Source organism: Anoplopoma fimbria, chromosome 24, assembly GCF_027596085.1.
Source record: "Anoplopoma fimbria isolate UVic2021 breed Golden Eagle Sablefish chromosome 24, Afim_UVic_2022, whole genome shotgun sequence".
Classification (NCBI taxonomy): Eukaryota; Metazoa; Chordata; class Actinopteri; order Perciformes; family Anoplopomatidae; genus Anoplopoma; species Anoplopoma fimbria.
In genome coordinates, this window is record NC_072472.1 from 23,373,335 (window position 1) to 23,388,361 (window position 15,027).

At 43.2% G+C, this 15,027-nt stretch overlaps 1 protein-coding gene across 2 annotated transcripts; it reads left to right on the forward strand.

Annotated features, from left to right (window-relative positions):
* Nucleotides 1–3,347: 3,347 nt before the first annotated feature.
* ripk4 (receptor-interacting serine-threonine kinase 4) lies at nucleotides 3,348–12,259 on the forward strand. 2 transcript variants are annotated; one of them, XM_054626267.1, is made up of 8 exons: nucleotides 3,348–3,875; nucleotides 5,882–6,173; nucleotides 6,964–7,112; nucleotides 7,448–7,497; nucleotides 9,149–9,307; nucleotides 9,442–9,557; nucleotides 10,203–10,443; nucleotides 10,557–12,259. In XM_054626267.1, the coding sequence occupies exons 1-8, from the start codon at nucleotides 3,694–3,696 to the stop codon at nucleotides 11,792–11,794; spliced, it is 2,427 nt and encodes an 808-aa protein (XP_054482242.1). In that variant the 5' UTR covers nucleotides 3,348–3,693; the 3' UTR covers nucleotides 11,795–12,259. The 2 variants fall into 2 exon arrangements, with proteins under 2 accessions (XP_054482242.1, XP_054482244.1); XM_054626269.1 differs by lacking the exon at nucleotides 3,348–3,875 and adding an exon at nucleotides 5,443–5,511.
* The last annotated feature ends 2,768 nt before the right edge of the window (nucleotides 12,260–15,027 follow it).

Consider the following 15,027-nt stretch of genomic DNA (forward strand, 5'->3'; position numbering starts at 1 on the left):
TGTAAAAAAGTAAATTTCTAAATCTGAGGCAATACGGCAATAATCTTTTTCAAGATCTTGTACGTCTTTTTCTGCAGCAGCTGAAATGTATGAAGACATTTAAAACATGCTTCTTTTACTTTACTTGCAGATGAGAAATATCTTGATTTTACACGACTATGTATCTTCATCTAAAGCAATACTCTTTTTTTCAAATTTTTAATTAAGAGACAAACAAAAAGCCACAGAAAACCATAAAATGCTCAGCTTTAAAATTTGATCGACACAGCTTTCTTCATTCTACCTTAATTTAGGTTATGTGAACTGCACAGAGATAAGAATAAACTGGGGGAGTTAAAGTTATGGAAGTTTGGAGAAATGTATAAGAGACGAATACATTTTTTTTTCTGTTACCGTATCATCGTGAGATTAAATAAAGGCACAGGATTAAGTACGGACAGAAATTTAAGCATTAGGAATGAAGTAAGGGTGTAGAAGTAAGAGAGAGAGAGAGAGACAGATCTGGACCTTCAGCATTGATAATATTTTATACGGTTGTCATTAGTATGTGAACTATGCGATGCTCTGGACGTTAGTTATAAATTATATTTCTCAAATCCAACAGTTTTAAAGCTCATAGAAGCAACAAGATCCATTCAATTAACTCCATTTATCAGGGTTTACTCAAGCATGTGGTATTGACGACATCCGTGGAAAGAAATGCAACATCGAGAATGAAGCGCTCACTCACTCACATCGATCGAGACATCTTGTTGAAGGTGTCCAGAGGTTTTTCTGACAGCTTTCTATAGGTACAAAGCTGTTGAAACATTTTGGTATTTTATAAAAAAGCACCAGCAGCAATAAAATGTATATTCTAGGACAGAATATTTCACATAATCATAAACCTTGTGTTTGAACACACCAAAATTCAGTCATGGCCTTCATACTCTCCATATCTTAGACTAATGTTTAATGTTCAAACAGTGTTTGAGAGCCGGCAGAGATGTTGTAACCCAGCACTGACCTCCACAAAAGAAAAATGTCAAATTAGCTTTATCTTTATGCATATATTTTCAAAAATAGATATGTCTTTGAGAACTCTAGTCTTATCACAGAGCTAAATGCTTTAATATTAAACCTCCAGTAGGTGGCGGTAGTTAGGCAACATCTTGAGGGTGAAATGTATTGGTGTTGATAGTTTTAAATATTCACAATCACTTAAATTAATAACTTAATATTTGTTTTCCTATGAAGACTAGCAAATACAGGTTTTTCCCAATAAGATTATCAAGATTTAGGAGAATGATTCATCTAAAACACCCAACACCTTGCAATCAGTAGTACGCTAAATGAACAACATCACAGTTGTATGTCTACACTGCTTCAAATCAGCCCAGAGGACACCAACTGAATGATGGGAAGTGCAGTGGAAAGCAATAGGAACCATAAATCATTTGCCAGCACCTGTCTGATGTCTGGGCTGCGTGCTGCCACAAGCTGTGATTTACTGTACGGCATTCTAAAAACACCAGTTACTGATTGTATTGATCTACCTGTTACTTTATGAGATGATTTATGATTAATTTAGCCACTTGTGCTTTCAGACCAGCAAAGCTCAAAACAAAAGAAGCACTTTTTTTCTCCCAGTGGAGAAAAGTGGATTATCCTGATTTATTCTCTTGTTCTCAATCAATTTATTCTCTTGTTCTCAATCAGAGCAGGAAAGCAGTTGAAAAAAGAGCTGATTTAATTATCACACAGATCAAAGCTGCTCCTTCATGCTAATGATCAAGAGGTGTGATGCCGCCCAAGAGAGCACTTTACATGAGGGGTGGGCCCCTCTGTTCTAGTCGCACGACTACTTCAGCCTTTTAACTGCTGTTCATGTTAATGCAGCAGCCTCGGGGGGCCCAAACGCTGATTTGTGCTGCAAAGACGAGAGCCGGCAGCCTGAAAATGAAGCCTGGTTCCTCACGGACCAATGACATCTGCTTATTGTCTCGCTGATGACATATTTACACTTGGCCCTCATGCCTCGTCCTACCAGTTTCCTGCTCCAAACCTGGAGAGCAGGGTGGAGCAGGCTGACACAATGAGCTCATGTGTTATTCTGGTGTAGCAGAGGTAAATAGACAGGTGGGGTTCTTCAGTTGCTGATCACCAGAAAAGCCAACGACGATACCGAATCAATAACTGTGTCTGTGGAGATGCATTAGATTGGGTTTTTATCCTGGATTACACTCAGGGCAAGAGGAACTGATGCACCGGAGCATCAGGTGACCCAAAAACACAATTTACATGAACAGTTTTCTGTTTTCAATCAGAATATGTTGACATGCAGGTTAAACAAAATGAAGGCCTGGAAACCATAGAAAAATATAAAAGGGTTACTAGGGCAAATCAAAAGAGGATCTTTTTTTCCCCATTACAGATTCATCCTTCCCTTGTGAGATGTAATGTAAAAACAAGACCATGTGATCCTGGCCCTGAGCCCCACTAATAAATGAAATTATTTGATGGATAGTCTGACCTCTGATCCCATATCAGGCTTTAGCATCATTTGATCCAAGTCATATTTTATGAGGTTGAATCTCGGGATGGTGGTCCAGTGCTTGTTTCTCTCTTTCTGTGGCTGGAGTCTTCACCATTTTGTTATGTTTGCAGAAATGTATTATTTGTGGGCGTAGGTTCCCCCCCCAACACACACACACACACACACAGTTCACCCCATTCATTTTTGTACAGTCCCTACAACCAAGGTTTCTGATCTAATGAACTTGTTTTTTGAGCAAAACCTCTAAGAGTAACGATCTATAGAAGGTATAAATTACAGTTCCTTACAGGTTTTTTAGGCCTCAATTTGACATCTGACGTCTCACATTCAGAGGCTCCATGATTTGCGTGTTTGATGTCTTCCATGAACTTGCTTCATTACATTTATGTCGGCTGATAAAACAGCGTAGCCTGAGATAAGACTGGTTTAAGCTCCACTACATACTTGTTTTATGATAAGTAAAAAAAGTAATCATTTACAGTCTCCCCCCAGAGGACGCAGCAACGTGGATGCTCTCCTCCTTCTGACCCTGAGCTAAAATGGCATGGATCTTAATGTCACTGGAAAAAAAATAATATCATGACAATCCTCGGCTGTTAAAAAGTACGTGACGATCCCCTTCTGCTGAGAACATGAGTCGACACATTCCCAAACGATCTGGTCAATATCACATAACACACCTTCTGTTACGTTTAAATCCCTCCTCTTACCTCTGGGGGCTCTAGTTGGATAATGGTGTACACTGGGACAAAGGTGTGTATTATGAAATGACACATTCCTGGGTTCATGGACTCCGGCTCAGTGTGAAGATATTATTCCCCCATTCATGGCAGAAACATGAGAGCGCTTGGGTCTGTGGGGCATCTGGAGAACTGACTGTGTAAGGACAGCGTGGTGCCTTGTTGTTTGTCTTGTTTCCTTAAGCTTTCCATATTTTCCACTGTGTTTCAAAACCAGGAAGTGGTGTCACAGCACTAGGCCCCTCCCTCTCTTCACCTGAACAGAGGGAGGGGCCTCACTGATTCTGACAAGGGGAAAAAAACAAGGAAGAGCTCAGAAGCAGGCAGTTCAGTGTGTCTGTTCACAAGCCCAGATTGTGCCTCGGAGACGGATATAAAAGAGGAGATTACCCTGCTGGTGGGTTTCTCAACGCGGATATGGACGTACCGGATTCTCCCAATGGGAAGATGGGGCTGTTGAGGACCTTTGACTCCCCTGAGTTTGGCAGCTGGGAGAAAATAGGCTCAGGTGGATTTGGACAAGTATACAAAGTCCGGCACGTACAGTGGAAAACATGGCTGGCTATCAAGTGCCCTCCCTGCCTTCATATGGATGACAAGTAAGTTCCAGCTGTTGTCACATGGATTATCTTTAAAATGATGAATTTATGTTTATGTAAAATTATATGAAGTTGTATAAAACAATGCTCTTGTAGAAGTTATTTCTGTTTTTACTTATGTGGTCCTTCTGAGTACCAGATCAGAGAGTCTCTAAATCTGTCTTTACCCAGCTCTCGTCTGTTAGTTTGTCTCTTGATGAACAGTTTATGAGCAGTTTAGCAGACAGAAAGAAGCTTAGTTTACAACCATGTTGGTGAAAAATCATTCGTTGTCTGGAAGTCCTTGAGAGGTGAATACTAGGCGATGAGTGACTCACCTACTGCCAGTCTGGGCACACGGTGCCGCTATTAAAGGGGCCACAGCAGCAAATGGGAGGAAACATTTTTGGTTATCTAGGCACTGTTAAGTTGTGTTGCAGGGACCAGTGACATGTTGATTCATCCCCTGGGAGAACCACAGCTGTTTACTTATACGAACCATACCCCAACATGAAAGGTTCCCCCGAATCAACAGTGGCGTTTTTATCTATGGGCCTCAGGGCAGGGCTGATTTAAATAAATGTGCATTTCATTAAGGGAAGCAAAGTGGTCTTTTTTTCATAGCATAACCATCTTATTTCTGCTCTGCGTGGTTATCACAGCAAAATAAATGTGTTTGTGTGAGAGTTTCCATTCTTCTTGGCTGGGTACACACTGGGTTCACCTGTTGGCTTCAGACAAATGACATATATCACCTCACAATAACTCTCCGTGCTTCAGTCCTCTCAGAACCTGTAGTGCCACTTAAAGCATCCGCTGAACCCGAACCAAGATGTTATCATCTCTATCATCTGCAAAGTACATAAACAGTGTCCTTTGACTGCAGCCTCCATTGACCCACGCACAGCTTCCAGCAACAGGGACTCAAAGCCACCTTTGTCTGCCTGTTGGCGGCCTCTGTGTGGCACAGACAATAAAAGAAGCCGTGGAACCGGTCTTACCGGGCCTCTCGGTTAAAGCGGGGACATTGTTTGGTTTTCTGAGGAGCTGCTGATGAGCACTTGGGATTAGATGACGGATTTAGCAAACAAGTGCTTACCCATTCTCCCATGTTTTGTTTCATTACTCCTGCCTGCCAGATTTTGGGGGCTTGTGCATCCTTCATTTGCGCTGAAGGACAATTATAGCCGGGCTCCCTCCTAATAGAACATGACTCTTTTAGTAACCTGAGACATTTTGCACATAATAGACTCTTAGGAGCCTCTTCTGTGCTTCTGATTTCATTTCATTAATGGCAGAACAACAACAGAATTCCCCAGCCCGGCTCCCAGCTCATTCAGCCAATGCAACCGTTAGGGATTTATCCTTCTCTCATCTGTCCTCATTAAGTGTTTGCATTTTCAAGGGGAAATGGAGATATGTGCGCTGAGGTCATGGATGACCTGCACACGTTGTGTTTGAGGCATGTCAGCGGGGCCGGTGGACTGATAAAGAGAGAGCTGTGCAAAGGTTGAGCAACTGAGAACAAGAGCTCTGTTTAAGCCTCCTGGTGCATTCCAGGCTGGGAAGGGCCTCAGGACAGTCAAGAGCTCAATCCACATACTCGGTCCGAACCGGGGTGAATGAGTTCTAGACATCTGCAGAGGTCACTGCTGAGGTAAACGCTGGTGGACATTTCACATAGCTGGGAGCTCATTAACAGTTACATGTAATGTGCTGGAATTTGGGTTAGGACAAAAGTTATGCAAACTGTTCCAGCTCAACGAGCAAAAGCATGACCTCAGAATCATTAGGTTAATGTTTTATGAGAAGGTAGATTTGATAAATACCCATGAGCCAATGGGTGTGGAAGGTTTGGTTCAAAACTAGCTTAAAAAGAATGTTTCATCTCATTTCAGCTGGGGTTTGTTTGCACTTCTTAATAATTTGTTAGTCACCAGCACAAGAGCCTGACTCACTGAGTCGCACAATGAAATGTCGACTGCCTGTCGAAAATGCCTAAATTTGCACTGTCTTCTAAATCACAGGGACCGTTTGGAGCTGCTGGAGGAGGCCAAGAAGATGGAGGCCGCCAAGTTCCGATATATCCTGCCTGTGTACGGGATCTGCGACGACCCCCAGGGCCTCGTCATGGAGTACATGGAGACCGGCTCCCTGGAGACCCTGCTGGCCACCGAGCCGCTGCCCTGGGAGCTGCGCTTTCGCATCATCCACGAGACCGCGGTGGGAATGAATTTCCTCCACTGCATGAGCCCGCCGCTGCTCCACCTGGACCTGAAGCCAGCCAACATCCTGCTGGACGCTCACTATCACGTCAAGGTAGAGCGTTTGTCATGAAGTGTGGTCATTAGTGACCTTTGAAGGGCATTTCCTTTCAGCCTGCTTTGAGTGAAAACAACAACTGTGCACATGTTTGCATAAATGTCCTCACAATTGTTGATGTTATACAAAAAAACATCAAAGCGACTGCAATCTGAGGTTTTCTCCGGGAGCATGTTAAAGAATATATGACTGAGAGAAATCATCCTCAATCATCTCATTGATATTATATATAAAAACATGCTATCTAGAGTTATGATTTATTGTTTTTGTTGCTGTCTTTTATTCAAAGCTGGTTTAAAGTCAGAGTTACAGGGTTCTGGAGGGAATTCCAGATTTGAGCTTTTTTGCTATTCCCTTTCATCCATTTTAAAATGACAGCCCGTCACATGCTCTGGGCAGACAGGTGTCTCTCTCAGCCCTCTGTCCAACCTCCAAAGAGCACTGTGTGCTGAGAGCAATGGGTGGGAACCGTCTTCTCTGGAGTTTAATACGTGGATGTAAACACCTCACCCGGGCCTGTCCCAACAAGATTAACTCAGCTCCTATTAAAGCTCCCCCGTGAATGTGTGTGCATGAGCGTGGGCGTGCACTCCTCAGCACAAACGTGAAGGGCCTCTCCTCTGCTGCAGGCTGGGACACGGCTGTGTTGCCCTCATCATGCCACTGAGTGCACATAATGGGAGCTTAGCAGCCTGTCACACTCAGGGGGCGAAGTTAGTCATCAATGTCACGGTTCCTCGTGAGAAAAAGCTCCGTTTGAGGGTCTTATCTGATCTCTCCCTCTTAGATATCTGATTTTGGCCTGGCCCGGTGGAACGGCCTGTCACGGGCTGATGACATGAGCAGAGACGGCTTCTGTGGCACCATCGCCTACCTACCACCCGAGAGCATCATTGAGAAGGACAGAGTGTCGGACACCAAGCATGATGTATACAGGTTGGATTTTTCAGCTCTTGGCATGCAACCTTTTAGTGTGACTGTAGGTTTTTGTGGAGATGGATTTGGTAGCAAAATAGTTATACCATGTTTATCATTAATAAGAGATAGATTTCTTTTTTTTTTTTAAAGTCAACAAAGTTTCTGTTAAAAATGTATAACCACTACAATTTAATTTTTTTTTAAGTCTGACAGCACAAATCTGTAGTGGACGATTTCAACCATAAGCAAGCTCAGCTTGAAATAGAAAACTTGCCAATTTCTCTGAAGTACTATGTTTGATTTTTTTTTTCTGTGTACTAACATCTCTCAATTTCATTTTGCCTCTATTCCAGTTTCTCCATCGTCATCTGGGGGATTCTCACTCAGAAGAAACCCTACCAAGGTGAGACTTGCACTACTATTAATGCATGAAACCAATGAAACTTTGATTTGGGGCTGATGGGAAACTTTTTCATCAAAGCCATTCCTGCCAAGAAAATCAAAGAAGTTAGGATCACTAGAAATAAAGAATACTGATCATAAAATGTACTTGATAAGTAAAAGTCTGGGATTTAAATGGTTTGAACAATATTATATGTTATACGTTTTTACAAATGAATGATTTCAAGCAACATAAAAGTAACAATGCGAAGACCGTACAGCGATGCTAGCTGCTATGGAGCTATATGTAGTCACAGTGGTGCTTTTAAGAGGACATATCATGCTCATTTTAAGGTTCACACTTTTGGTTTCTATTAGAACATGTTAACATGCTTTAATGCAGGTACAATGAGTTTAGCGTGTAAGCATGCTAACATTCGCTAAATAGCACAAAATGAGACGTAGTCTATGAGTGAGGATGATGGGAATGTCATTTGTTTTGCAGATATTTCAATAAAAACATAAATTATTAACCCCATGGTCAGGCTAGAGCTTGATCACATCACGTCAGATGACCACCAAAATCAGTTAGACTCATCTTCTGGGGAACATGAATGTCTGAGCACAATATCTTGGCAATCCATTCAAAGGTTGTTGAGATAGTTCAGCCTGGACCGTGTTTCTGACTCAAAACATCTATTTATCTACTTTATATCTGAGTAATTCTACATTTGCTCCATCATTATATAAATATTGATATGAAAAATATGAAAACAAATATTCTCAGCCATAACCCCCATCCAACTCAAGTTAGATTTATGATATGGTATCTTATACTTTCTACTTAGTAAGTCAAACATTTGACTTGTTATCTCATAAATCCTAACATTTAGTCTATTTTTAATGATTTCCTGGCAGGAAAGAATATCATAGTTTTCAGTTAGGACATAACGTAGACCTTCTGAGGTCTGTGTGTGAGTGTGTTTGTGTGTATGTACAGGTGCTGTACTGTACGTGTTTACTCAGTGCATTCCAGTGCAGGCAGGAGGTGCTTAGCCAGCAAGTAGAGTGTATTTTTCTCCCAGGCGTATCAGGTAGCAGTTCATTCCAAAAAATGTGGCTCCTTTTATAAGAGCAGTGTGTGGATGAGGGTTTCCAGGTTGGCACTGGTACCACCCATGTTTATCCAGACATAATTAAAAAGTGAGAAATAGGCCTGCTTACCATCCCAACCCTTCTTCCTCCTCCACCTGCAACGGGGATTATGGCCACAATAGGAGGCGAAGCACCTGTGATTAAGGCCTCTACCTGTTTGTTTTGAACGATTGACTCAGCTGATCCCACAGATAGAAGGTCATGACCGAGAACTCTTGAGAGCTTTTCCCTTTGGCTCCCATGGGAAACAACAGCCCACACGGTCTTATCTGAGCACATGGGAATTTGGCGATAAAGCTGTGCATATCTAAAAAGGCACTTGCTCCCACCAGCACTTTAGATTAACACGTCATATACTGAAGAATGTCAAGTCTTTTGTATTTGTCTTCAAACTATATATCCTCATCAGAAAATAAACAAAACGTCTACATATTGTGTTTCGTTGATGTATGTTTTTGTGTAAAAAAGCTGATGTATTGGTGATGAAACTGAAGTATGTGATTGTTTTTTCCCCCTAGGTGAGAATAATATCCTTCAGATCATGGTAAGGGTGGTGAAGGGGGTGCGTCCAGACCTGGCTGCTGTGCCCCGCTGTCGGCCCTCAGCCTGTACAGGATTCCTGAGCCTCATGCAGCGCTGCTGGACCACAAACCCTGATGCCAGACCCAGCTTCCAGGGTAAATTGTTCAACTTTCTTCTGTCATACTAACTCCTTTAACTAGACACTGTTAAATTGTTTTTTTGCCTTTTTGTGTTCTCTAATCCATCCCTGCTTGTACTGAAACATGACCTAAAGCTGTTGTCCTTTCAGAAATCACATCTGAAGCTGAGGAGCTCTGCTCAAAACCTCAAGATGAGCCCAAGACGCCGACCTTATTGACGTCAGAGCCGGAGCCCACGTCGCCTAACCCACTAACTAGTGACCAGGTACGACATGACGGCACCATGTGAACTGCTTCCACTGATGTTGTCTTCTTTAGAGGACCTAGTTTGTGTTTTTGTTAACTTTTTTTCTGAAAACATGGCGGATCATGTGAACCTCCACTCCACTTTTTTATTTTATTGCTTTTCCTGACTCTCTTCTTCAAAGCTTTTAAACTGACTGTTTGCGTTTTCCATTAATGTGTAACTACACAGCCAGACGCAGGGAGGCTTATTGCTAAATTGCCCCAGAAATGATTATCACTCTCTAAGTCATCTGTTGTGCAAATGTCTGATCGGGAACAAAAGTTGCATCACAAACAAGGAATGTGGACTGATGGGATTGTTTGGCGTGTGCGCTGCTTTGGCATTTCTGTAATGTTGCTGTTGTGTACGTGACGAGGAACAAACATCCGGATTGTTGACTGGGCACAGGTGCTACTTCATGTAGGGACACAAGATAAGCTGTTTTGAACTTGTGTTCGAGTGACTTTGAATGGATCAAACCTAAGCTCAACAAATAATCAAAATCTCAACATTCAACAGCCGCCTAATAAGAGCGACAGCTACATACCTGAGTGTAAATGTAATGGTGGCGTGTCAAAGACCAGCTTGTCCAAATATGCTTATCTGGCCTTTTTTTCTCGGCAGGTCAAAGAGAACAAGCTGGTGCGTCCAAAGTCGGCCATGTTGCCGGAAAAAGACTACAGCCTGTCGGAGCTGTTGAGCCAGGTGGATTCTGGGATCTCGAGAAGCTTTGATCGAGTGAAGGAGGATAGCTGCCACAGCAAAGAGAGCACTTGCAAGAGGTTGTCTGGCATCTCCTCTGCTGATTCAGCCTTCTCCTCCCAAGACTCTATCACGCTGTCTTTTGAGAAAGAAAACACATACGGTAAGATCTGATTAAAGACCTACAAGAGAAACTATTATTCATGTAAACCTAACAATAGTATGTGATCATGAGTTTTTTTTCTAAAACTCATACTTTTCCTCCTTACCGTCCAGATTCTGCTGAGGTCCAGAGGCGGAAGCTGTGCGAGGCCATCAGGACCAAAGACACAGCCAAGCTGATGAAGATCCTCCAGCCTCAGGATGTCGATCTTCTCCTCGACGGGGGAGGCAGCCTGCTCCACCACGCCATAGTATTGGCCAACGAGGAGGCTGTCAAGTTCCTCCTCATGAACAATGCCAACCCCAACCTTGCAAACGCCCGTGGCTCCACCCCCCTGCACCTGGCCACGGAGAGGCACCTGAAGCCTCTGGCAGAGCTTCTGCTCGGGCGACGCTGCACAAACGTCAATGCCAAGGACGAGGACCAGTACACGGCTTTGCACTGGGCGGCCCAGAACGGGGACGAGGCCATCTCGCGCCTGCTGCTGGACCGGGGGGCGGCCATCAACGAGACCGATGGCCAGGGACGCACGCCGGCTCACGTCGCGTGCCAGCACGGCCAGGAAAACGTAATCCGGGTGCTGCTTAGCCGCGGGGCTGATGTTCACATCAAGGGTAAGGACGACTGGACGGCGCTCCACTTGGCCGCATGGCAAGGGCACCTGGGCATCGTCAAGCTGCTGGTGAAGCAGGCCTGCGTCAACGTCGATGGGCAGACGACGGATGGTCGCACGCCACTGCACCTGGCTTCCCAGAGGGGGCAGTACCGAGTTGCACGGATCCTGATCGAGCTAGGGGCAGATGTTCACATGACGTCCGCTGGGCTAAACGCAGCCCTACACGTGGCGGCAGAGACGGGTCACACCAGCACCTCTCGCCTTTTGATCAAACACCAGGCAGACATTCACAGCAGGAACGCCAACGGACTCACCCCTCTCCATCTTGCCTCCCAGCGAGGCCACCTGGCCACAGTTAAGATGTTGATAGAAGAAGGTGCAGACCCCTACAGGTCCGACCAGGGCCTACGCACCCCCTGCCACCTGGCAGCGGAGAACGGTCACTGTGAAGTCCTGAGAGAGCTGCTCCTTCACTGTCCAGATGGCGGCGCTCTGTCGGACGAGCAGGGGCTCAGCCCACTACATCTGGCACTGCAGGGCGGGTACTCAAACATCATCACTATGCTAGTGCCGCAGGACTGCCAGGACACCGAGCGCTCGGTGCAACCGGTGGCCGAACAGCCTGCGCCGCCGGAGGCTCGGCCGCTCCAGAGGAAAGTCGTCATTCTCAAGCTAACGGAGCACAAAGACTGCCCTGAATCCACCGGCACACAATGCGCCTCAGCGCCATGCTAACGAGAGCAAAGACACTGCCAAGCCTGTACATTACTGCCCTTACTGTCTTTTTTTTTTTTATACTCCCATAGTGCCTCAGTGTTAGGCTCGATGGGTCATACCAAACTTAAGAGGGTTTTGGGACTTAAAAGCTCTTTCAGCACTGTAGGTATTCCCTACAGAAAAGCTTTAATGTAAATATGTACACTGTGAATAGAAAGTATAAATACTCTTTTGTGTTCAAATTTTTGTTTACTTTTTTACTTAAAAAGCACAATTTCTTTTTTACTAAACAAGCACCAGCATCAGAATTATGATATGGGAACGTTGCATTATAGCGAACTGCAGCTGGTATTTCTGTCAGTCATATTTAAGAGAGCACAGAGGGAAAGCTGTAGATCATCAGAGCCATTGATTAAAAAAAAAAAACGTTGACCTTCAGTGTTCTGAACCTGTTACATATCAGTGCTGCATCATCCATTAAAACATTTTAAACCTTTCATTTTGTTTGACCTTGTCGCTTTATTTCACATTAATAACCTTAAAATGTATCTGCAAATATTTTGTTTTCAAGGCATACATTATGCTGTGTCAGCTGCATAACATTGTAACCATGGTAATGAGCAAAGCAAAAGAATGAAAGTTATTTTCTTGTTGTTCCCTCGTCATTTATAGCTAGATAAGTCCTCTGTTCCCTTATTCTGGAGATTAGCTTGCATTAAATAATCATGATAAAAACATTTAATCAAAGTTAATATGAACAGCTGGTAAAATAAACAAAGTGTCAATATTCATTGATTGTTTCGGGTAAAAAGAAATTCTGTGAACTTTGTGCCTCGCAATTGCATTTACAGTTACACTCTAGATGTGATAAAGGCTTCAAGAGTCTTGAAATTTCTGGGGCAGATACACTCAAAGTGCTTGAATTTTACTCTTAAAAAGCTGTATGAACCCTGTATTAAATGCCCTAAATATGAATACATATGTACAAAATATGCAAAAACATTGTCAGAGGCTTATTCCCCACTTTATTTTGTTGAGGCCCATTGTATATTCTCTCAAAATGAATGAAAGGATACCCATTCTTAAGTCTGGTTTTAATTCAATCCAAATCGGTGTTCGAAAACAAACGAGAACGGACCTGTTCCACACCACAAAATAACGTGCATGTTCTAAATTTCCATTCATCCTTTGTTTATTTAAAGTCACACTGGTTCTCCAAAACAAGTAACAGTATTTTTTGGGGGAGAATTTAATTTCAAATCCTCATGTCTCTGCAGGCTTGATGGGGAAGGCGTCTTGTTTCAGAGTCTGTCAGTCTCGCCACCGCTCCACCTGTTTCAGGCAGGGTTGCATGTCTGCATCTGCAGCCCTACCTGTAGTATTATTATGATCATAATGTCTCTGCTCCAGACCCCACAGAGCACGCTCAGGTTGGCACAGACCATGGGAACTGCCCCCGAGGGGGATCTCAGGCTGTGAGATGATGGATGGGCGAGGAGGGGTGCTGATGTTTTCCCTGCAATTCCAGCCTGTTGGCTAATTCCTTAGACCACTCTCCTTTTCATCACTCTCTAAAACCAACATGCCATCCCTGACGCCTCAAGGGCTTGGCTTTTCGTAATCTGAGAAACTGAGCATTTGCTTGCAATGGTCCCGTTTTTATAGCTGGTGTTCGCAGAGAGCAAGGAAAATAACCGGTGAAATGTGTGTAATCTGGGGCCCCTGTAGTGTGTACACAGCAGTCTATCCTACCTGTTGCCTGGTGATCTGTCTCAGCTCCAGCTATGGGGAGGACAATAGTTCTGCTGTTGCCTAATCTCAGCTCCTATCTCCTGTCAAGACTGCTTTTATGTTAAATAGACTGGTGGGTTGGGTTTGTGTCATACAGTAATTTACAGTAGTTATTTTTTTTCCATTCTGGGCTAAAGTTCTCTCTTCTATTGGCAATAAACCAGAGACAATGTTTTTAGAAAACACTCGTTTTCAGTCACAGTAAAAAAAAGTTTATTCTGATAGATTATTGTTTACTTTGATCGAATAAAAAAAGTTTATTCCATGATTAATAGTTTGAAATTTGATGAAATTTGAATTGAAATCTATTTCAGCCTGTTAAAAGTTAGTCAAATAATTTGTGATAAATAATTGAAAGAAAGAAAAAATGAAAAAAAGAAATACAGCTATTATTATTAGATATTTGAACACGATTTCTTTGCCCAATATGTCTTCAGGGTTTAACCTTTTACACACATGAGTCATATCCTTTTCTTACTGTTCAGCTCTCTTCAGTTCAGCCTGTTCATCACACCTTGATGAATGAAGTCAGTCCCCCTACCATCACATTAGTCATAGGGCTCAAACGGGACGGAGCCAAGCCGGGGGTCCGGTCTCCATTATGCTTGGGAGAAGCCCAACAGGTGCTTTCTCCAGTCTCAGAAGTGAACCCCTTGGTTGTCTTTTTTTTTTTTTTTTTTTCTTACAGGATGTGGTGTAACCTGCTTTCTAAAATGTCAGGTCTGCTAGGCCTTCGCTGTGTTCCTCAGGCCTGGGTACAGTCTGCTGTCCATGGTTTAGTGGACACAATAGTTTTTGTGTGGAACACAGTGATGTAAAAGGTGAACAGGAGTTTAATTTAAAGGGGACATATCATGCTCATTTTCAGGTTCATACTTGTACTCTGGGTTTATACTAGAATGTCTTTACATGCTTTAATGTCCAAAAAACATGTTATTTATCTATAATTGTATTCATCTTCTGTCTGAAACGCAGTTTTAGCTCTGTCTCTTTAAGCACCCCAACTGAAAAAGCCCGGTGGCGTGCGAGTTACATATGGTGACCCTTGGCAAAGGTAGTTCTCCAGCCATGGGTGGATATTCTAATGAGACTTCAGTGGACAAAGGGAGAGGAGACAAATCTAAATGACTTGTTGAATGATGTTTTTTTATTTAGGTAGCCTGCAAAAAACTGCTGGATTGTCGTATTTCTCACTCTGGTAGGCACTCCAGATACCCAAATGTATGTGCACAAGCACTGGAAAAAGTGATCTGAAAAGTTCATGATGTGTGCCATTTAAATGAATAACAGTAAGCCTAGGCCTGGAAATTTCAAAGGGCCAGATTACACATTCAAATAGTCAAGTACCTTGTGCTGTCAACGAAGACCTCTGATAGGCGTCACAATTTGACAATGAGAAATAATGTTATGTTGATTTAACTCAAACTAACAACATTTCATTCTACATTTATTTTGACAGC